The sequence below is a fragment of the Mytilus californianus genome, unplaced genomic scaffold (assembly GCF_021869535.1).
Source record: "Mytilus californianus isolate M0D057914Y unplaced genomic scaffold, xbMytCali1.0.p SCAF_1, whole genome shotgun sequence".
Classification (NCBI taxonomy): Eukaryota; Metazoa; Mollusca; class Bivalvia; order Mytilida; family Mytilidae; genus Mytilus; species Mytilus californianus.
This window is the reverse complement of record NW_026262581.1, coordinates 3,202,340-3,227,296: the sequence shown is the minus strand read 5'-3', so window position 1 is coordinate 3,227,296 and position 24,957 is coordinate 3,202,340. Positions and strand designations below refer to the sequence as shown.

The following is a 24,957-nucleotide window of genomic DNA, read 5'->3' as shown; positions in this document are numbered from 1 at the left end:
TTTTACATGATCATAAGGTAAATACATGAACTTATTTCTAAACATTGAGCGCTGATGCAGTGCTAATGTAAATTAATCAAGACATCTCTAGTACAATTTTAAGAATGTATAAAAGTTATACCAAATTGCTAATGTTACAGATTTTTATAAGATACAACTTCGGCACTTCGGAACTAAGCAAAGTTGAAATCTCTTATATATTCTTTTTAATATTATTGAATATATATTCTTGAAATACATGTAATATCGTACCGAATACGTTTAAAATCAGCTAAAAAGTTTCTCGATTTATCCGAAAATAACTAGGCTATATCACCAGAGCAAATCACCATAAACGTTTCTTTCAAAATTGATATGCGTTTGCTAGGTAACAAAATTTTCGCTTCAATGATATAAAATAATCTTTGGGTCGTTGACCGTGATTTGATATTTCAAAAATGGCCATTAAATTCATGTTTGAAATATTAGCTACAAATAATGGATATTTTGGGCCTTATCGAATACCGAACTCCAAGGTAAATTTAAGAGTTCATGAAACAAAAAAAGGTTCAATAGTTAAGCCAAACCCGGACAAGCAATTAAGCTATATTTGAATGAGGGAGATACATTCCTTTATTTAAAATGATTCCGAAATTGTATAGCGGCAATTTAAAATAAAGCAATATCCGTAATGTTCATGCTAGTACCGAAGTACTGGCTACTGGGCTGATTATATAATTGCTGAACCTTTCACAACATCAATTGAGCTTAACAATGGTTTGTCTTTAGTTGGTCTTCCACCAGGATAATGTAATTAAATAAGGTTTCTTCATACTAATTGCATCTATTTGACACAACTTTAATACCATCTATTGTTATCTATCATTGCAATATGGAATCTCCTGATGGTTCAATCATTTAACACGCATATAAGCAGTGTAATTTTATTGTTAAATGGCGTTGTTATTAAATCTTTATTTTATTTTACAGTAGCCACCGAAAACCTATTATCTTCCATTTTGGACTATACATGTATACGAATCGAATATATTCCACTTATGGCAGGTAACTCTTCCCATTTACAGTTATTGTCATTGACTATTTAAGGATTTATTCTCACTCAATGGATTGAAATAAGGCTGTTGATTTTTTCCCTATCCCTTATTATTTTCGAATTTCAATTATGTTTTTCCAAATGTCCGATGAATCCGGTGAATTATCTCAAATTGGGTTTCCGAAAGTATGCACAAGATGATATTCTTTATCTGTTTAAGTTATCAGGAAAATCTCAAGCGATATGATTTCGTTAATGGCAGATACAATTAATTTTCAGTTTCATGAGCCGATGTTTTGGCTGGTTGATCTGACTGACTTGTTTTCTAACCTTTTTTTCTGCTACTGACTGTTACATTTTCGCCAATTACTTCCACATACCGCTAAATAACTGTAATCATCTCTTACGTATTCCTTGTAGATCCATCTCCCCCCCCCTTCACCCCCCCCCCCGCCCCCCCCCCCCCCGTAAACAATCCCTTTTTTGGAGCTCCAAAATAAACTTCTTTAAAAAGGAGTTGCGAAAGATACAAAAGAGATAATAAAACTCAATAGTCGAAATCAAAACTGACAATGTCATAGCAAAAAAAAACGATCTAAAAACAAACATCAGTGTACAAAGCACAGAAAAGAAGAGACTGAGCAACACTAACCCCCCAAAAATCGGGGGTGATCTCAGTTGCGTCGGAAGCGTGAGCAGAATCTGATTATTATGTGGCAACCGTTGCGTTCCTCATGTAAGTACAAACCCGGTGGTAATTGTAAAGGTATCTTCATACTGCAACCAGATCGGTCAGTTTTTTATTTTATAAATATCTCAATAACCGAATATGGAATCGAAATAAAATACCATTTCTCCTTCTTTAGATTTAGTTTCTCAATTTTCACTTCCGAAATCCTCTTCAATCAGTTGACATCTTTTAATATCCCTTCAACTGTTTCGGTTCTTATACATCCTTGGCTTTCACATATTCGCCTTTGAGGGCTCCTGGTGAAGGTAGATCCAGAAAAGTGCTTCGGACGCATGAAACTTATAAAGTGTTGTTGTTTTATGTGTCCGAAGCACATTTTTTTCAGATTTGAAAAATTGATTTTTTTTTTAGCTTACCATATGTTATTGACGTGTAACCGGGAGGTCAGAGGATACGGTTGTGCTGGAAAAAATATTCAATAATACCAAGCTTATAATTGTGCACGCCAGACGCACGTTCCGTATACCATCAGTACCTTTCTTTTAAGTCCATATTTTTTTCATTCTGTTTTGTCAGCAACTCTCTTAAAATATTTTCCTAATTTCATACAGGTCATGTCTTTGTTCATCCAAATCTAACAGTTAAGAACTCAGCACCTTTACATCACTTTCAGACTGATTGTTTGCTTCATTATCTGTCACGGCTCTTCTCTTTAATTAGTTAGAGCACTTTTCTTGTCATGTGTTTTTTATTTTATAAATTATCAATCAGCTACTTTCCCTCAAATGTTCTTCCCTTTTGATTTTTTTTTTTGAAATTCTCTTCCCTTGTGACGTTTTTCTTTCTCAAATATTCTTTTTCTTATCAAATCTTAAAATTAAAAAATATTTTTCTGTAATGATCTTATCGATCCTGCATTTTTATCAGGACATTTTTATCCGATGCTGTTGTATATATTTTATCTTTTAGCAGGTCAAAATCATTACATTGATGATGAAAGATTACATTTTCGTACTTATCTACATATAAAGAGAGACGGGAGATACCAAAGAGAAGCGAAACTCATAAGTCGAATACAAACTGACAACATCATTCACATTCGAGGAAAAAAGGACAGGATTGTAGTTACGACAATTGGAACATATCCTTAGTCATCTATGAGACAGATAATCAATAACGGTCAATCAACTAGTGATGGCGTACGTAAAATGTTGGGAAGAAATACCTCAACCTCACCACTTGCAACCATTTTTTTAATAGCTTCATTGTAAGCAGCACTCCTCTATCAAGGAAATCAATACAAGAAATGCAAGCTCTGGAATATCGTATCAACTTCATATATACTCCATTTATATTCATGCGCTGCTGTAATATTGCTACATACATATGGTAGTCCACAATTAAGAATTTGAAATTATCTCTTTTTGTCGTTAAGTTTTGTTCTCAACCGACCCTCATTGTCAATTTCTGGATGTAAGTCAAGATATGGGGCATATTTATCTATATCAGTTGTATTCTTTATCCCAAATGAAATAGTGATTACTTGTGTAAGGAGTAGAAAAGTCAAATATTGGTTATACTATTGCCAGAGGAAAGAGACATAGATTGTATGTACTGTAACGGATCTTTGGAATGTTTTAGTATCAACATCTGATTCACAATTGAAAATTGTAAACACTACACAAAAAGAGTCAATCGCATGGATAAACTACAAAGCATTTTTCTCAGATAGATTTCTAGTCAACGTTAATGTAGAGATTACTGTCATGAAAGCTCTTGAAAACCGTTTATTTCATTCAAATTTCAGAATGACAAAGAACTACTGTCTAATACTACTACTAAGCACCATTTCATATATTCCACGATATTATTAAGATCGTCGTCTGACTAATGAATTTTCGAAGGTCCAATAAAAATACTTTAAGAAATCTACAAGAACAATTTTTGGAAACAATTGAAGAATAATAATCGTAGATAACATGCAAACAATTGAAAATGTTTTGAATTTATCCATTTTCAGGATTGAAAAGAGTCTGTTGTCTAGGGTGTTTAGTCAGTGAACGATATTTCCTGTGTCAGAATATAAATTGATGTTTTATCAGATCATTTTTTTGTTTCTTTCGTTAAAATAGTATTTCAATGGAATTTAGGAATATCCATATTCAAGACCGCACATCCTTTGCACCTACAAAATTCCATAGTTGTTCATTTCAGTTACCCCCTGCTGTTTGTTCTGGTTTTCTTGGGTGAATCAAGGAAACTGTCTTTTGTGTCTGCTTCCAATTGGTTCTGGGTTTTGCCAACATCATTCATTGAACCTGCCAACTGCAGTCTATTTTTCGGTCGAACCTTGGATGTTACCATCAGAAAGGTCTTTCTTCCTGTTCGCGTTTTTGTAACTTTGGTTATATTTATGAGGATATGGTGTTGGCCTTTCGCTCAATACCCAACCTGGAAAGCTAGATAGTGTTTGCTCTGTGTTTCTTTCCTTTAGTTCAGTTGCCGACAAAGACCGACTAGTCAAACTACCCGCATTTTAAATCAAAGTTTTCTTGACTTAGATGAATAACCTTCATTTTTCCGGCTACTAACACGTAGCTGGGGTGTGTACATTGTTAAAGGCCTTACGGTGAACTATATTTGCTAACATCTACTTCATTTGGTCCCTGGCGAATAGTTGTCTCATTGGTCACATACCACACCGCCTTATTCCATATTGTCCGTAAAAGGTATAGACAGAAAGTTGATGTCCCGGACGAGCAACCAAATAGCTATATGTCTAATTTAAGCGACCACACTTTTGTGCAATATAAAAATAAAGGATCTCTCTATAGATGACCGTGTCTTTACAAGACTAGAATAAGCGATCGTATATTTTTGGGTTTCTTTATAGAATATTCAAAAATACATTATTATAACACATTATCGTCAGTAAATTTCAATTCTAAATTAAGAAATTAAACATTCGGATTGTATCTGTTCCGTGACCACTTCACAAGAGATCATTTTACCGATTTCATGAGATTCACGCTGATGAAATGTTTTCTTATAGGTGCTGCTTTATTTTTTATGCCAACAAGTGCAAAACAAAGACCAGAATGTGTGTTACACTAAAACATTTGCACCTTATACTAGAACCTGAAAATTTAGAGGTCAATCGTCTTTCGTCGCCATCAAGGCCCGCTATTAAACTGCGAATGATAAATTTATTTGTTCAAAATGTGTGCTACCTCACATTGTAATAGTCCACAAAAAGATACAGACACATTATCATAACCCGAGTCATCCAGTCTATACCGTGTGTTTGGCGGACACGCAGCAAAACGAACTTGAAAGTTGACAAAATCATGAATTAACACAATTTGAGATCATCATTATTCCAAATACAGTAGCAGTAGGAGAAACCCCTTAAAATGCAATAAAACTCAACATGAATGAAATAACTAGGACAATAAAGAAAGATTTAATCAGTACTTTCTGTGTGAACATTTTCATTGTCCATATAAGATGTCGTTTCGTTGTCATTTATCCCATATACATCCTTTTGGAAGCGCTAGTATTAAAGCAAAAACCCATAATTTGTTACCTTTGTTCTGTATATGTAACAAAATAAAACGAAGACGATCACTACACAACCGGAAACAAATATCTATTAATTTTATATTGCCCCGCCGGCTTATGACTTTTTTTCTTAACGCTCTCACATATTGAGCTGACTTTTATTATGTTAGTCTACTATAAAGAGTTACAGATCGAGTTTATGATTGGTTTCGCTCCGCTGATTTTTGCCGAAATTGCCGGCTTCGGACTTTGAAAATTTCGACTCCTAAAATGGCTTCAAGCTTTTTTGCGAGCGGTCATTCCGACACATCTAGTTGTTAAATGTTTTTTCTGCTTTGTATTGATCTGATGAGTTAAGCCCTTTTCAACTGATTTTTTTTTGTTTGTTCTTATGTTGTACTGTTAGGTAAGGGGAGGGTTGATACCTTCAAACAGGTTTAACCCCGCCACATACTTTATGTGCCTATGCGGTATGGGTTTTTCACTGTAGAAGGCCATACGGTTGCCTATGATTGCTCACACCCACTTAATTTGAACTTTGGTGGATAGTTGTCTCATTGGCAACATCTCCTTATTTTTATAATACATTTAAAATGTATGTCTATAAGAGGATAAATGATGTGGACTTCGATTTGAGATTGTAACATCGGAATTCAGACGTCGATTAGAATGAGATACCAGATCTGAGTCTAACATACCATCCACGGAAAAGGTTCTAAATCTATAAAACAAATTTACGATAGTTTTCAATGTCTAAAGAAAACTGACCAGATTTTTTTTTCTAAAACTAAGTTCGTTTTGGGTACAAAGCGGCTCATAGTAGTAGACTGTTCCTGTAACTTTTTGTCATCTTTTTAAAAGGTTTTATCCATGTTTCCATGATATTTGTTGAAATTGTAAATTGAGAATTGTATATCACGGCCGCAGAAGTTTGATGCCTACTCAGTGGTAGGTAACGATAGATGCTTTCCGACCCTGAGAATATTTTGAAGTTAATAATTTGTTGAGGTGCAAAGTAAATGATATCATGCGGTAAGCACGACTGCTCGGCGGAACAAATCTTCATATTCCCATAATACGAAGGAAAAATAAATGAACAATGTGTCTGTGTCTTCATTATAGGGAAACTTTTAATCATGTATCGTCTCTCATGTTCACTTTCAATGAATAATTTGATAAATGTGGAATTAAATATTCATAAATCACAACTTCGATTTGCGTTTGTTTTGTTATCTATTTCTTTTTTGATTTAGCTTATGTATTTTATTTTTAATAGTTTTATTTATATAAATAAATAGAAATTTCGTTTGTTTGTGTTCTGTTTGATTTTCGTTTGGTCTTTTAGTAGAATTTTATGATTATTATCATATTTTGTAATGTTTTCTTTCAAAATTTGTTTAATTTGTTTGTAAATTGCTTGAAACACCATTATAAGTGTTTTCTTTATCGTGAGCTGGTAGCTCCAAATAACATATTATTTAATGACTAAAAATTCAATTTCCTGCATGGAGATTTCGTTTTGTCTCGCTGGAGTAAAGACGTATTCATCATGATTATACGCAAACATTTATGAAAAGAAGCATATTTGTCTACATACCTAACGCCTGGTATCATCATTCGTTGTCCAACAATACGGCAGATGAGAATACAAGCGAGACACCTTTGCTCGCACCATTATATTGTGACGGGATTGCTTCCCTTCATTAGTAGATTCTTAGTCAGCCGTAAGCGATTGACTCGGTTAAAGCTTTCACACCCAAATAAAATTATAAAAAGAGGCATTAAATTCTTAAATTAAGATTTATCATAACCTATACTCATGCACACGATGTTTATACCACGTGAAAATGTGTGAACATTTAACATCTACTGAGTGTCACACATGTACGATAGATAAAACCGATAGTACATGTTTTAGCGACTGACTCGTCAAAATGGCAGTATATAAACTAACCTACTTTAACCTACAAGCACGCGGGGATGTGTCAAGGTGGCAGAAACCAGTTATTTTACAATAAATCTTTAGAATTTCATGGATTTATAATTTTATTTTCTTGAAAATTCATTCAACCTTATATACAAATAAAATGTATGGTTTCAAGTAACTAAGATGTGTGCGTGCTTATGTGAATATATAGAAAATCTTTAAATTTGTTTAAATTTATAAATGCATTGAAAATAATGCAAAAGATGTGATGCTCTGATACAAATCTAATCCTCACCTGCAGAAATCTGCTAATAGCAGACAAGAATTTGAGGCAAAATTCAAGAGATAAATGATATTCAGTGATTTAGAACCTTGTCCGAACCTATCTTTACCATCACAATCTCAAGATATTTTTGTTTACATAAAACTGAATTTTTTCCCCACTTTGATTGGATGCCGTCAAGTGAGGAGACCACAATTTTGACTTCTGATTGGACCCATATGTGAAGGAAATCCCCAACCTGTGTATGCAACTACTTACTAGTGTAATATAATAGCCTAGAATTTACATTCATTTATTTTTTTCAGTCCACATGATGCAATTATATCCCTCAATGCTTAACTATAACAAAATTTCTGCGTGGGACACATGTTCTGGTTCACCAAAACTGGTACCTGCCACCTTTAACCACTTATTGAAAAGAATATATTTCCATTTTTTTAGTCTGATTGAGTTCCGTATTCATTTACCATTAAAAATACTTGCAGTTCATATGGTTACAGCACAAAAAAAAACCATTAATAGGCTTTGTAAGACCAAATTTATTAAAGCAATATTTGTGTCATTTGCCGTCAAACTGCTTTGAACGCCAAAAAAATAGAAAAAAATGATTGTGTTCATATTTAATAAATTTTATTGTGTGCGTTTTCATGTACAGTGAATGAATTATACAACAGTTCTCAAAAATACTTTAGTTTATTGTTTCATGCATGATATAAAACCACTTATAACTGATCTCAATGGGTATTTTTCCATTGTTTGAGGTATTAAATAGTCTCGATTCTTGTCACTATCACTGTTCTGTTGATTGCAGTGCTGAAAAAGGCTTAGTTATGAATAAAATAATATTTTTGGTACATATGTTTCAATTTGTAGATCTATGGTGCACTAAACTAAGTGTACATTTATTCGCATTCACTCTCATATCTCTTCTCCACAAAAATAAATGCAACAGTAGTATACCGCTTTTCGAAATTCATAAATCGATTGAGAAAAAAACAAATCCGGGTTACAAACTAAAACTGAGGGAAACACATCAAATATAAGAGGAGAACTACAACACAACAGAAACACAACATTAAAATGTAACACACACAGAAACGAACTATAATATAACAATGGCCATTTTCCTGACTTGGTACAGGACATTTTAAGAAAAAAATGGTGGGTTGAACCTGGTTTTGTGACTAGCCAAAGCTCGCACTTTTGTGGCAATGTTAAATATAAAACTAAAATGACACCATTACATGACATGAATACAGTACAACATTACGGACAGAGAATGACGCAAATAAACAATACAATATAGAACATTTGGACAACGAAACAACAGAAACACTGAAGTGAACAAACAACAAACGACAATGCAACACACACAGGAACAAACTATACGATAACGATTGCCATTTTCCTGACTTGGTATATACAGGTGGGTTGAACCTGGTTTTGTGGCTAACCAAACCTCCAGCTTTTATGGCAATGTTAACTATAACATTAAAATGACAACATTACATGACAGGACTACAATACAAATAAATGGGAGAACATATAGGACAGAGAAACATACGAATAATAGCTATCAAAAGGTACCAGGTTTAGAGTTTAATACACAAGACGCGCGTTTCGTCCACACAAGACTAATCATAAGCTAGCTGTGTAGGCCGCATGTTGACATTTTTTAATTGCCACACTATTGCTGATGAGAGAGACCAGTTTTCTTATTTCTGTAGCCTGTCCTACAGTATCAACTATGTAGTAGACCTATAAAAAAAGAAGAATTCATATAATGCATGGTTAAAAAGTAAATAAATAAGAAAATGTCCATATCAGGTGAAATAAATCATTATAACAGGTAAAATAAAGTATAATCAGCTTTTCCTAGTACTATGCTGTGGCTTATTTTACTTTTTTCTCTCTTTGTAATTGCCTTTTCTATATTTTTCATGATATAAAATCATTGTTTGGTGAACATAATTATTTTAAAACTAATCAATTAAATGTCATTGTTTGTCATAGGATACAGAGTTATCTCTCTTGATATTTGATAATTCTTACAATCCATGTAAAAACTATTTGCTTGCAAACAGACTTATACATTGACTGTGAATAAAAGAAATATAACTCCACACACCTGTAAGAACTCTTAAAAAGGCACATTATGTGATATGTTAAAATCATGTTGAGGCTTAAGGTGGCAGAAACCAGTTATTTTACAATAAATCTTTAGAATTTCATGGATTTATAATTTTATTTTCTTGAAAATTCAACCTTATATACAAATAAAATGTATGGTTTCAAGTAACTAAGATGTGTGCGTGCTTATGTGAATATATAGAAAATCTTTAAATTTGGGTGTCTGTCAAGCATGGAGATTTTCAAATTTATAAATGCATTGAAAATATGGCAAAAAATGTGATGCTCTGATGCAAATCTCATCCTCACCTGCAGAATCCTGCTAATAGCAGACAAGAATTTTAGGCAAAATTAAAGAGATAAATGATATTCAGTGATTTAGAACCTTGTCCGAACCTATCCTTACCATCAAAATCTCAAGATATTTTTGTTTACATAAAACTGAATTTTTTCCCCACTTTGATTGGATGCCGTCAAGTGAGGAGACCACAATTTTGACATCTGATTGGACCCATATGTGAAGGAAATTCCCAACCTGTGTATGCAACTACTTACTTGTATAGTATAATAGCCTAGAATTTACATTCATTTATTTTTTCAGTCCACACGATGCAATTATATCCCTCAATGCTTAACTATAACAAAATTTATGAAGACTGCAAAATTACCTTTGAAGAATGGCCTTCAATTAAACCTAGTAAGATTTAGATTTAACATGTATAATTTACCTTGATTATTTGCGTAATGTTTATGTGTAATTGTATTTAAAATGCCCGTGTAACTACTTAATTGGCATCTCATCTCTACACACTCCATATTATACAGTCTCCATTTGTAAAGAAACGTACACATATCGTTTACTGTGCACATGGTTTTTTAATAACAATATTGTTGATTTACAAATTCGTTTTATCATAACACCTATTAATCTAGAAAATAAACATCTACATAGTAACTTGTCAAGTGAATCGGCATTCTTATAGTTACGGGAAATTATTTTTTTTCTTCATTTATTGAAATCTTTCCGAGAGTTCAACTTTCAACTTAGATATCAAATAAATTGTATCACTGCCTGTAAAAGCCTTTATGAATTTCTATGATTAAAAGTATATGTTAGATATACTTGATGTATGTATTGTCTGAGATATATTTCAATTTTTCTTATTGACAAAGTTAGCTTACAAAGTTAAAACATATACTAGTACACAAGTCCTCTACAATCTAACTAATTCAAGACTCACGTCCTTACATTATCACAGCTGATACACAATCTGCCAGTATCTTGACCAACAGACCTTTTTATCAGAAAGTTTGATTACTTTCACTCTAGACAAAAAAATAGGCATGACTAAATTTTATTACCCTACACCCTAAGACATAGTTACTTGTCTTAATTACATCTGACAGTTCAATGTTAACTGTAGATAATAAAACTAGCCATTTGTCAAATTAGCCTTGCGTCATTAATTTTCTCTGTACACAAATAAACAGTTATACATCAAAATTAACCAAAGGGCAATATTTACAAAACATAAATATTACAATTGGAACAAACTATAGCTATCAGAAAGTGCAAAATTAAACTCCGCCGACAACTTTAAGGATGCACTCATTCACGAATTGCTCTTTAAAACATTTTCTCATTTAAGCTAAACACACTTAATGTTTTTATCTTAACATCGTCAAATAGTTGAGGGATTTTCGTATCTGGAGAAGATAAGAAATTCTATGTTCTTGCATTTTGGGCATCTGATCTAAAATGTTAAATACTACACATACAATGACGTATTCATTTTTTATTATAGCTACACGACTAGGAAAAGTCCCGATTTTATCAGTAAATGGGAAGAAGATTCCTCAATCAAGAGCTATCGAGAGGTATCTCGCCAGAGAATTTGGTAATATAAATAACTAAACAAATCACCGACTAAACCTTAAAATATATTGATTGTTTTGTATGAAATTACATGCAAAATATTATTGTATCATATTATGTATAGTGTCAAATAACTTCCACAATAACTCACACGCTAAACCCTAAATGCGTGTGGAATCTGTGTTATTTTTTCCACCGGAGATGGTTTATACAAAGAATGTTCATCTCTGGAGCCGTGGCCCTTTAAAAAATCTGACTTCTACCATAGAGACCGCTATAGTTTAAGTTTTACGTATCTAGTTTCTTAACATACAAAATATCGACAGTTCAAGATTAATTACTGATTGATAGTATTTAATAGATATTTTGTTAGTATGATGGACTTTGATTTCAAGAAGCCAGATCATTTAATTTCACACTCCGATGTATTGATGATGTTCTTTTCATTAACCTCCAAACTTTTATGATTGGGCTTCATTAAAATATTCTCCAGAACTAAAAATTAAAGAAACTACAGACAAGGCATCATCCGCCTCATTTTTAGACTTATACCTCGAATTTGACATAAACGGTCATCTCAGTACTAGAATCTTTGACAAACGAGATGATTTTAATATTGAAATTATCAATTTCCTCCACCTAAGCAGCAGTATACCAACCTCACCTGCATATGGGATATACATTTCCCAACTCATTCAGAATTCAAGAGCTTGTAGCTGCTACTCAGACTTTATAAAACGTCACCAGTGAATGAGCAGAAAGTTGATGAACCAGGATGTGTGAAAGAACGTCTCGTCCTTTTTCCAGAAAAGTTCATCGGAAGATACCAAGACCTTATTAATAATTATTGGGTGTGAGTAAAGTTAATAAAAAATATTTGAAGAACAAAATTAATTGTTACTTACATCAACGACAACCAGTGAATTAAAGGCTCTTGACTTGGGACAGGCACATACATATAGAATGTTTCGGGATTAAACATGTTAGCGGGATCCAACCTTCCCCCTAACTTGGGAGAGTGGTGTAACAGTACAACATAAGAACGAACTATAAAAAACAGTTTAAAAAGGGTAAAATCATTAGATGGATACAAATAGAAATACATCTAAGAAATACACAGAGTGGACGTGGCCGGGTACTTGTATATCCCATCAACAAAAAGACAATAAGCACAGATCTGAGAGTACTCGCAGTTACTAACAGCTAGTTCAAAGACACAAACAACTAATAAAACAAATCATGCATCCAAGACTAAATTATCAATCAGTACATATCTAACATCCAATGGATTTAGTGTAAAGACGTCATAAACAGTCAGAGAAAAACATGACCTTGTGCAATGCCAAGATATGTTTGTTTTGTTCACACATTGTTGTCAATATAATGGAATTTTATGCTACTGTCATGCAAGTGAGAGGTTTAGCTAGCTATAAAACCAGATGTAATCCACCATTTTCTACATAAGGAAATGCCTGTACCAAGATAGGAATATGAAAGTTGTTTTCCATTCGTTCGATGTGTTTGAGCTTTTGATTTGTCCGTTTGATAAGGGACTTTCCGTTTTGAATTTTCCTTGGAGTTTGGTATTTTTGTTATTTTACTTTTTAATAGTGTTTTGCTTTAATTTTAGTCACAAGTCGAACACACCTCATAACCTTTTTTAACATGATTTTCCGTGTAGAGTGAGTACCATGCTCTCTGTTCATTTAAAAACTCTTGCAAGTTCAAACAAATCTTCGAGGGGTCCAAAAGAAATAAAATTCATATAAGGTGAAATTTAATTGTGGGAGTTTGAATCTTAACCTTTTAAAATTATTCTTTAATTTATCATCTGGGGATTTCAGAGAAAAAAATGTTACAAATCATGTCATTACAGAAGCACGGACTACGCAGCTTATGATACCCTCGGGGACAAGCAGTCAACAATTAGGCAATGGTTTCGACCCAGCGCTAGCGAATGAAAATCAGACAAATACATTTTGTACATTGTTTTAGTACTTTTGACTGGATCGGAGTATTTGTCATTAAACATTTTTAAAACCACACTCCTTCCTGCTTCAACCCCCTTTGGCAAGCAGGTGACAATTGCATTTATATTGCGTAGGGAAGAGGTATGAAATCAAAAAGATAATTTAAAATGGAATAACATATATTTAGAACTTTGACTCAACTGTAGATATAAAAATAAGAAGATATGGTATGATTGTCAATGAGACAACTCTCCACAAATGACCAAACGACACAGAAATTAACAACTATAAGTCACCGTGTGGCGTTCAACAATGAGTAAAACCCATACCACATAGTCAGCTATAAAAGGCCCCGAAATGACAAATGTAAAACAATTCAAACGAGAAAACTAACGGCCTTATTTATGTACAAAATAATGAACGAAAAACAAATATGATATCCAGCAACAAACGACAACCACTGAATTACAGGCTACTGACTTGGAACAGGCACATATGGAATGTGGTGGGGTTAAACTAGTTTGAAGGTGCCAACCCTCCCCTAACCTGGGACAGTGGCGTTACAGTACAACATTAGAACACACTATGAAAATCAGTTGAAAAGGGCTTAACTCATCAGACGGATACAAAGCAGAAATACATCTAACAAAACATAGAGTGGACTTTGCAGGGTACTTATACATCCCCTAAACAAAAAGACACTAAGTGCAGACCTGAGAGTACTAGCAGAATTCTGTTTTGGTCCAACCGTATATGTTTTCATTACCGAAATGTTTCTTGCTTGGGTCATAATTAAATGTCATTTGTACAAAAAAATAAAAGGCAGATCCAATTTTAAAATTCTTTGAAAATTAGCAAATTATACAATGCAAAACAAAATAAAACTTACCATGCTAATACCTAAGAAACAAACAAAACAAACAGATTTGATCTGATTATTTGATGATTTTACACTGTAGACTTATTTCAGGTTTATATGGGAAGACTAATATGGAAAATACAATGTGTGATATTATCATAGATACTATTCATTGTGATGTTAGACCAAAACTTCGAAAGTACATTTTTGAAAAGGATGAAGCTAAAAAGGTAATATATAACAGTTAATTGGGGAAAATTTTTAAAATTTTAAACATTTTTTTTTTCCTGAAATGACATTATTCTATGTTTATTTGATAAAAGATAATATAAATTCGCTACTTCTTTTTCATAGAAAATTTCTATATCAAAATGAGGAGATATGGCTTGATTGTCAATAAGACAACTATCAACCAGAGTTAAAATGAAGTGATAGTAATCAATCATAGACCACTGTACGGCCTTCAACAATGAGAAAACCCATACCGTATAATAATATATAATAGGCCCCGACATGAAAAATGTACAACAATTCAAACGAGAAAACGAACCGCTTGATTTATAACAAAACAATTTACGAAAATATGACAGACATGAACCAACGACAACCACTGAACTACATGCTTCTGACTAGGAACAGGCTCATACAGAATGTTGCGGGTTTAAACATGTGTGTGCGCGATCAACCCTCCTCTAACCTGGTACTTTGGTGTAACAGCACAAACATAACTGTAAAAATCAGTCGCAATTGGCTTAAAACTCAAAAGGTCGGTACGAGGCACAATACCAACATAAAAGCAATAGACACAAAGCATCGAAATAAGAGTAGTCGCAGTTACTGAAAGCTAGTTCAAAGCCAATTACAACTATATAATGTAAAAATCATGTTTTCCCAAACTAAAGTATCACCAGTACACTTCCATCGAATTAAGTGTAATGTCGTCATGGATAGTCTGAGAAACGCAAGACTTTGTGCAATGTCAAAATATAAATAAACAGTCTCGACAGGATGTAGGATCATTCGTTCTCATAACTGTACATATATAGCTATAGATATTTAGTTAATGTTTTAATTTTTCAAAAACAAAGTCAGTTACATATATGTGATAAAGGTCTACGTTTACAATTTTTAACATATTTTATGAACTTGAGGAATGTTGAAAATATTTCAGGCAGACATTAGCAAACATCTAGCTGAGGAGGTATTGCACAAATTTATGTTATTCATCGAGAAGACGTTAAACGATAATGGAGGAGATTATCTTGTTGGAAATGATGTAAGTAACAATTAATTTTGTTCTTCAAATATTTTTTATTAGCTTTACTCACACCCGAACGAACATGAAAATAAACACAAAATAGACTTGTTTGTTGCTGTGAAACATATTTGTTTTTCGTTCATTATTATGTACATAAATTAGGCCGTTAGTTTTCTCGTTTGAATTGTTTTACATTTGTCATTTCGGGGCCTTTATAGCTGATTATGCGGTATGGGCTTTGCTCATTGTTGAAGGCCATAAAACGACGTATAGTTGTTAACTTCTGTGTCAATTTGGTCTCTTGTGGGGAGTTGTCTCATCAGTCTTCTTATCTTTATTTTTGTTTCTCGGATTTGTTTTGTTTTCGCTTAATCGACTCATAACTATTGAACAGCGGTATACTACTGTTGCCTTCATTTACTCCATTTGTCAATATCACCACGTTATTACTAGTTGATTTGATATTGAATGATTGATTTGCTTGTTGTCCGCTTAATATCCAGCCGCCAATATTTCATGCATATTCTTGATGAGAAAAAATTGAAGAATGAATTGAAGATATGGATTTGAATATCAAAGCTATACTTCTCGTATTGTATATCTGACGTTAATGAAGACATATGTATTTTTTGTTTTGTGAAATCTGGCTAAATATTTAGACTATGTTAGTAAAAAAAGACGCTTATATTTCACAAACGGAAAAAGAATGCGAAAATGACAGAAGTGTCATATATTCACCTGACAGCCTATATATTTTTTTTATATTTTATGTTATAAGCAGTCTACATGTGAATTAAGTTCAATGTATATCGGTTGTTTTTTTTTGTTTTTTTTAGTTAACTTGGGCAGATCTAGCCGTATTTGACTTCACACAACATGTTTTAGCCGTTTGGAAACACAAAAAAACTTTTCCAGAGGAATTCAACAAAATAACCGAAAGAATCAAAGCCGTTCCGAAAATCAAAAGATGGTTGGAAACGAGACCAAAGACAGAACGGTGAACCCCGAAATTTTTCACTGATACGTTTATGTTTCGTGTTCAAGTGTATGTCTTTGTTTACATGTACAATTAATGTTACCTTTGTGTTTTGATTTTGTCATTTCTCAGAAATCATTGATCAAAATAAAAATTATATCGATCATCACTGGCACTTTCCTCTGTATTTTTTTCTCTTACAAAAGAAAATGTTAATGAAATGTTGAAGGCCGTACCTTGACCTATAATTGTTTTCTTTTATAAATTGTAACATGGATGGATAGTTGTCTCATTGGCACTCATACCACATCTCCCTATATCTAGTTAGGTCAATTATGAGTACGTCGACATATGGTCTTCAACAATACTAAATAGACGGGCGACTAAATAATATACCTAGCCCTAAATTTTGTCTGAAACATTGTAAAGATTGTGAATGAATTAAATAGAGACTATCAAAGAACTACTTGTCAGCACCAACAAATGCCATGTATGTACATTTTATAGAAAGAAGAGTCTTTTTCCTCCTAAACAAATGGTACCTTGATCAATCTTCTCAAACTACACTGTGTTCAATTGAAACGGCAAATATAGTTTCGATTCATACATACCAGAACACATCCGCGACATCGAGGGGTCCGTGACTGAATTAAAGTATCTTATTATGTATAAACCTTATTTTTAGCCTGGATTTTTAGTATTGATATTGTCATCTGATAAAGTCATGCTGATTATTAGATGCACTGTTTTCTCTGCTTTTAAAATAATTCTGTTTGAACCCGTCGACCTGGAGTTACTTATTATTGTACCTACGCCTTCTTTTAAGTCTGGATTTTTAGGTATTCGTATTGTCACCTTATAAAGTCATGCTGATTAAAATACTACAACCAGAAACAATGTGGCAATGATTGAACAAAGTAGTGTCAACCCGGTATAATGAAGAAGTTTGTGTGTAATTATGACCCAAATACACCGTTTGGTGGTGCTCCTGACAGATGCGGAACGTACAGATTAGGTAATAGGTAACTATTGGTATCGGTATCGGATTCGAACCGGCACTTGTTAACCATTGGTAATATTAGTTATGTGGAAAACAATACGGTCTGGAATGGTGTAATTTTAATCAACATCATTGCACTATATTAGTTATATATAAAGTTGAATTCTTTGATTCGTCATTTTTACCCCATGCCGACTAACAAATTGGACCTCGTTATTTTAGTATTATAGATGTCTCTTATTTCCTGTACAGTGACGGACAATCAAACGAAACCACTGAGTATTTGTATGAATTTGTAATAAAAATGCACATTTTGATATTTTCGGTTGTCGGATATAACCTTGAAATTGGCTGACTTTCTCTGTAAATTTAGCACAATTTATGAAAAGATAACTATAGGTTGAACAAAATGTAAATGTAGCTTGCAAATATGATCTGTTTTTGTTTCTTAATTATAGTATTGCCATGTACGGGACCAAAGAAATGGTTCAAAATTGAAGGAACCGCTTTTGTAACTGATGTAAAAAGCAAATACAGGACCGTTGCTGATGGGACGTTTTATGGTAATCCAATGTCCCTCCATCTATCCGCCCGTCAACACTTCGTACGATAACCCTGTATTTGTTGTAAGCAAAAGAAGAAAACTCTCTTCTGATGTTTCGTAATTTTCGGTCTTGCCGTTCCAGAGTAACCGGGACTTTGATCATCTGAATTAAGGCATTTTTTTCCAATTTTTCCAATATGCCTGGATTGATAACATTAAAATACCTCCAAAACCACACGTACAGTTGAGATACCTGCTCCGTAGCAAATTGGGAAACCTTTAGATACCCCCCCCCCCTTTTCCCAAATCCCCCATCCCCCGAAAGAAAATAAAATAACACAAAACAAAACAAACAAACACGTAATCATAAGCGCGCCGATGACTAATTTTTATAGCTAATTACTCTCCGATAGTAAGAAAATAAAACGAACAGACATGCAACTTTTTACACTCATGAGATAAAATTTTCTAAGTTTACCGTATATATTTCGATTTTGACATGTTGACAGCGCAAAAAGTAAATATTTTCTTTTCCAACGAATATGGTGAAAAAAATTAGAGAATATAACTTTAACTGTAAGGACAATAAGTCACTGTGCGTTTTGACCCTTAATTCAAGCAAACATTTCTACGCTAGGACTATGTTAATACAATGGTATTATTCCCTGGCAATACCCATGGAAGGCTTGATATAAAATCAAGGTAATTTGCAGATCGGTATTTAGCCGTGTCTCCAGGGCGCACCGTGCCAGGTGTGAATGTCATTTCGAATGGATTATAAGACAGAAGGTCTTAAATACAAATAGATTGCCGTAGAATATTAAATTATAATTACAGTTAGGTCCGTTGTTAGCCAAATCATGATATTGATATTATTTCATATACATGTAGGATGAATAAATCCGATGTTATAAAAATGGTAAATAATGTTCAAATTAAAGGAGAAGTTATTAAAATCAAAATTTATTTGATCAGTTTAAAAACGAAGAAATAATCTTTTGGAAACTAATAATCAAGTGTTATGATCAGAGTATATCATTTGACTGAGCAAAACGAAAAGAAAACCCAAAATTTTATAAAATTGGTGTATCTAAAGCGCGTTTGATTTACCTTATACAGTTAAAAAATGTACGAAAACACTCTAATCTAAATATTTGAAATCTTGGTATGTGTTACCTGGTCAAAAGTTGTTTAAGCAATATCGGAAACGATCTAAAGTCAACTTTGCCTAGTAGAATCAGAGACATGGTCTCTGGTAGAATGGAACCAAAACAATACATAGTTCGCCATGGAAAATTTTTAATACTTTTGCTTCAATGTAAATATTCACATATATAAAACATTCATATATAAACATGTATAAAACCTCGTTCACACGATGAAAAAGAAACGAAATCACACAAAATCATTTAACACCGAAGTAAGTTTTAGATATTCAACGGGAGCTCTTTTGGTGGAACTTGGCTGTATCTGTCCGTTCTTCGGGCTACTTCAGCTAACGATCTTCCTTTATTTATCCAATAGAACAAACTGTTTTTGATTTCAGAAATCTTTTATGACTCAAAACGGTTAGATATTCATTGGTTAAGAAAAAAAACACTGTAACTGTATTACAATCAACTTCAAAATAAGGAGTTTACTTTAGTAATAAAAACGGAAGTTTTCATGATTCGAAAGGGTTATGTTTTTTATATTTTTTTCAATTCTAGGTCTCGAATATAAATAGGAAATAAAACTGTAAAGGTGGGTGTAATTATAAATGTTTTAAGATCGGCTAAACGTGTTAATCATATATTATTCAGTGCAAGTAGACGTTTGTGATTTGTATTTAAGACAGACTGGAGGAATCGGATTTTTCTGTGCTTTATATATTGTACCTTTGCAAGACTTGTCCTTCATATTCTTCAGTAGGACACATTATTCCAACTCTAGACAAGAATACTCCTTAATAGCGGACAAGCAGTAGTATTTTAAAATTTCTGTGATTTAATACCAAGTAAAAAAAACCACTCAATATGTTTCCTTGAAAATAAACATATTTTCATTCGGGCTGAAAATAACATATGAATTTGGTATACAGAACATTCAGAAGTGTTAATGTCATTAAATCTTGTTATATCAGAAAAAGGGTATTGAACGCCATTATAAACGTGAACCTGTATACGTAAGACCTCATGGGACGGCACCTTACCATATGCAGGTAATATATATGTAGCTCTGTAATACCCGGAAATGTCAAGGTAAATCACTACCTATACAGAATGTACCATGTTAAAGAAGAAATTTAAAACAACAAAATATTTAACAACTGTTAAGGAAAGTTTAATCAACAAATGGGAACGCATGGAAAATGTAAAAAAAAAACACCATGGCTCTATCAATTAACTTATCTGTCACATGCTATATAAAGGTAACAGTAGTATACCGCTGTTCGAAATTCATAAATCGATTGAGAAAAAAACAAATCCGGGTTACAAACTAAAACTGAGGGAAACACATCAAATATAAGAGGAGAACTACGACACAACAGAAACACAACATTAAAATGTAACACACACAGAAACGAACTATAATATAACAATGGCCATTTTCCTGACTTGGTACAGGACATTTTAAGAAAAAAAAGGTGGGTTGAACCTGGTTTTGTGGCTAGCCAAACCTCCCGCTTTTATGGCAATGTTAAATATAACATTAAAATGACAACATTACATAACAGGACTACAATACAAATAAATGTGAGAACATATAGGACAGAGAAACATACGAATAATAGCTAACAAAAGGTACCAGGTTTAAAATTTAATACGAAAGACACGCGTTTCGTCCACACAAGACTAACCAGTGACGCTCAGATCAAAAAAGTACGAAAGCCAAAACAAGTACAAGGTTGAAGAGCATTGAGGACCAAAAGTTCCAAAAAGTTGTGCCAAATACGGCTAAGGTTATATGTCTGGGATAAGAAAATCCTTAGTATTTAGAATAATTCATACTTTTGCAAACAGTAAATTTATAAAAATGACTATATAATAGATATACATGATAACACCGAAGTGGTGACTTAACTACAGAATAAAAACGGATACATAAAACAACATAAACCAGCACATAAAACGATGCAAAAATGTGATATATAAGCCATTTTTGTATACATATAAGACATATAAGTACAATTATCATTTCGATTCATCCAAACCTATCTAAATATGTTATTGTAAATAGTTTCAACATTGTCATTTATTCAGTTTGCTCCGGTCTTTTCCGTCAATTTAATAGTGCGTTTATTTATGGGAACGGCAAATAATGCCTTCATCTAGAGCGCTTCGATCCAAAACAATTGTCGTATTTGTCCTATTAGAATCGAAATAATTCATGGGGGCTTGAATATATCGTGATTTTACCACGGGTTGTCCCTTTATGCCGATATTTTACCCCTCGCTATCGCTCAGGGTAAAATATTTGTCATAAAGGGCCTACCCGTGGTAAAATCACGATATATTCAAGCCCCCATGAATTATTTCTTAAACGTCACGATCTGGTAAACGTCGGCAACAAACTCGAACATTAATTTGCTTGCGATCATCAATCACTGAAAGAAATATTATTTGTTGATAATACATTTAGATTCGTAATAAATATTTAAAAAAAATAACGTGCATACATGACTTAATTTAGTATATATGTATTCATTGGTTCAATAATTTCGATAATATTGAAATTACAAGAAACTCATTTTATATGACTTTAACAGTTAATATTTTCAAAATGTACAGTTGTGTGTTCGAAATATCTTTTAATCAGTAAGGTTATAGACGTGAACTATTGATTTTGTTATCCATAAGAAGAGTTATTTTTCTATTGGTACCGCTGCACCAGTTCACCGACGTTTTAGTCTTAAATTGTTATTTTGCTCATTTGCGATCCTGTCTCATCTCACTTCTTTAATGTTGAATATACACACCTTTCAAACAGATCACTTGAGATATTATACAGGACTTTTATTTGGCAAAAATATTGTTTCAAGAAACTGATACTGATAAGTCTTATGTAGACGAAACGTGTGTCTGGAGTCCCAAATTATAAGCCTGGTATCTTTGATAAGTGGTTACATCCACTGTGTCGGTACCACTGCTGGTGGACTTTCGTCCCCTAGAGTATCACCAGCCCAGTAGTCAGCACTTTTGTGCAGACATGAAATATCAATAATATGTTCTTCTTTTATAAATTTGATATTTATATAATGTTGAAATATTCGAAACACTTAGGTTTGTCGTCCCTAAACCCCCCCCCCCCCTAAAAAGGTAGATTACCATAACCGTATTTGGCACAACTTTCTGGAATTTTCGGCTTTTAATTATCGTCGAATTCTTATTTGATTTAGCCTTCAACCCGTTTTACATTGAGCGCCACTGATGGGTATTATGTAGACAAAACATGCGTCAGGTTTACCAAATTATAAGCCTAGTATCTTTGATGAGTGTTTGTTGCTTTTTTCATATATGGTTGCTTTCTCACCATAAAATAGACAGTTTTATTACTGTTTCTAAAATTCAAGAAAACGTCAACACTTAAAGCTAAGCGCTTATTTCCAAATATTGCAAACAACTATATTAATAATTGTGCCTAAATTTATTGGCGGAACTATTAGAGCTCACCATAACAGGTTATTTGATCGTATCGACTTGTGTATTACCTCTCAGTTTTTATATTATAAACAAACATTTTTAACATTTCTTCATATCAAAATGTATTCATTATGTAATATTAATAGGTAAGTTGCAATGCCTGTTTTGCAACATGATTTATGCATGATGAGTAAAGAAGATATTTGAATGACAGAACATCTATTATGTGTTTGATTGTTTGTCTGCGTTTCATTATTATCTCTTACTTTAATATAATATATCAGAGCTATAATTATCGAGAGTAATAAAAAATACTTTTTATATAATATTTTAACAACGTAACACCAAATCAACTTTAATTAAAAAAAAATACCTGTAATTGAAACTAAGCTACCTCATATCTTGACTTACATCTAGAAATTGACAATGAGGATAGGTTCAGAACAAAACAGGAATATATCAGCTTCACATAATTTGAATTATTTATGAATATATACAATTGAATTATGTTTATTATTACACTGAAACGAAATACAATCAATTACACTAAATGCAGTAATTACCTAAATGACAATTATTCGCACTTTATGAACCTTTAAAAATTAACATAAATAGAACTAAAGATATTTAGCATCTGTTTATAACTACAGTCACTAAAGTGCCAGCTGCGTCGCTCACCTTGGTCTATGTGCATGTTCAACAAAGGAAAAGACACTCTCCAACATTGTAGATGAGAATAGAATTCATGACAACAATCTCTTTTTTGTTTATCTGTTAATGCTGATCATTGAATCTGTTTAGTTTCTCTCTATCTTCTTTAGTTTTTGCTCAAAACACCAAAGAGGATAAAAAAATCCTCATTTAAGCAATCACTCCTAAAAAGAGTGACAGTCTACTAACTATATCAGCAAAAAATGACTTGATAGTAGATCTTGCCTTGCTGGTCATTTTTGAGATTTAAAGTGTCTATTTATCTATTATAATTTTTATAGGCAAAACGCAAAAAAAATGGTAAAAAATCGTCACTGAAGGGCAATAACTCTAATAAGTAGTCAAATGATGATTTCGACCATTAGACTTATTTGTAAAACTTGTTTTGCTGATCATTTCTGCAATTTAAACTTTCTTTTTATCTATTATAGTTTTTAAGATAATAGACAAAATTGAAAACAAAAATGGTAAAAATTGTCATTTAAGGGCAAAAAACGTCTGACAGTTTTGACGTATATGAACAATTGGTAGAGCTCAACATTCTGAACCTTTTTTCTCTGTCAGATTTTCCCTTTTCATAACGGTTTTCAAAATGATAGACAAAACTTGCATTTTACCCCTATGTTCTATTTTAAGCCATGTCCAACAGTTTCAGAGGAGAAGATTTTTGTAAAAATTAACGGACTACGGACGACGAACATCTGATGAGAAAAACTCACTTGGCCCTTTGCACCAGGTGAGCTAATGATATATTACATGTTCTTTGTTTACCGGAATATGTTGTTATACTATTTACTGACTGTTTATTTCAACATTTACAAGAAACATTGATTTGTTTTGATATTTGTTCCCATATATCTTTTTGAAATATAATGTTTGACGAATAAGACAGATAAAATAATGTACATGCCTTTCCGTTCATATTTCCATGCACTACATATGTCCAATAACAATATGGCTGATGCATTTCAATATTTGAAATCCAGGGTAGAAATCCACCACCATAAACATCTTCTAACCATAGAAAAGGTACTTCCTTAGTTGTGTCATACATTTTTCTTATGACATCGATGGACATAATGGAGGAATATCCATTACAGTATGGTGGAAACGTTGGAAACGGATACTCCATTAAAGACGTTTTCCATTTGGATTTTTGTCTCCTGGGTTTGGTTTCGGAAAGCATATGACATTCTAAAACATTCGTTAACAAATTGCCTTTTGTCTTTTGTCGAAGATGTTGAATTAATAATGGGATATTGATAATAATGTCATCGTCAACTTTAGCTACAAATTTTGCATTACTGCAAAAGTTGTTGACCCAAAACAAACTAAATACAAGTTTATATGTTAAATTTCTGTATGAATCTACAAAATTACCTTGCACAATATCCATATATTTCTCACTTTCGTCATTAATTTTCTGTTGGATTCTTGTATTTGTGGTTTGTCCGAGCACAAAAATATATTCAATGTGTTCATTTTCATAATCCGAAATTGATCCATATGTTAAACG

General features: G+C 32.8%; 1 protein-coding gene across 1 annotated transcript in view; it reads left to right on the top strand.

The window, feature by feature from the left end:
- LOC127721228 (glutathione S-transferase 1-like) overlaps positions 1-24,448 on the top strand; it is a 51,697-nt gene extending 27,249 nt beyond the window's left edge. The window contains exons 5-6 of the mRNA XM_052228237.1: positions 16,425-16,475; positions 24,428-24,448. Coding sequence (XP_052084197.1) covers positions 16,425-16,475; positions 24,428-24,448 — 72 coding nt within the window. The remainder of the gene's footprint in view (positions 1-16,424; positions 16,476-24,427) is intronic.
- The last annotated feature ends 509 nt before the right edge of the window (positions 24,449-24,957 follow it).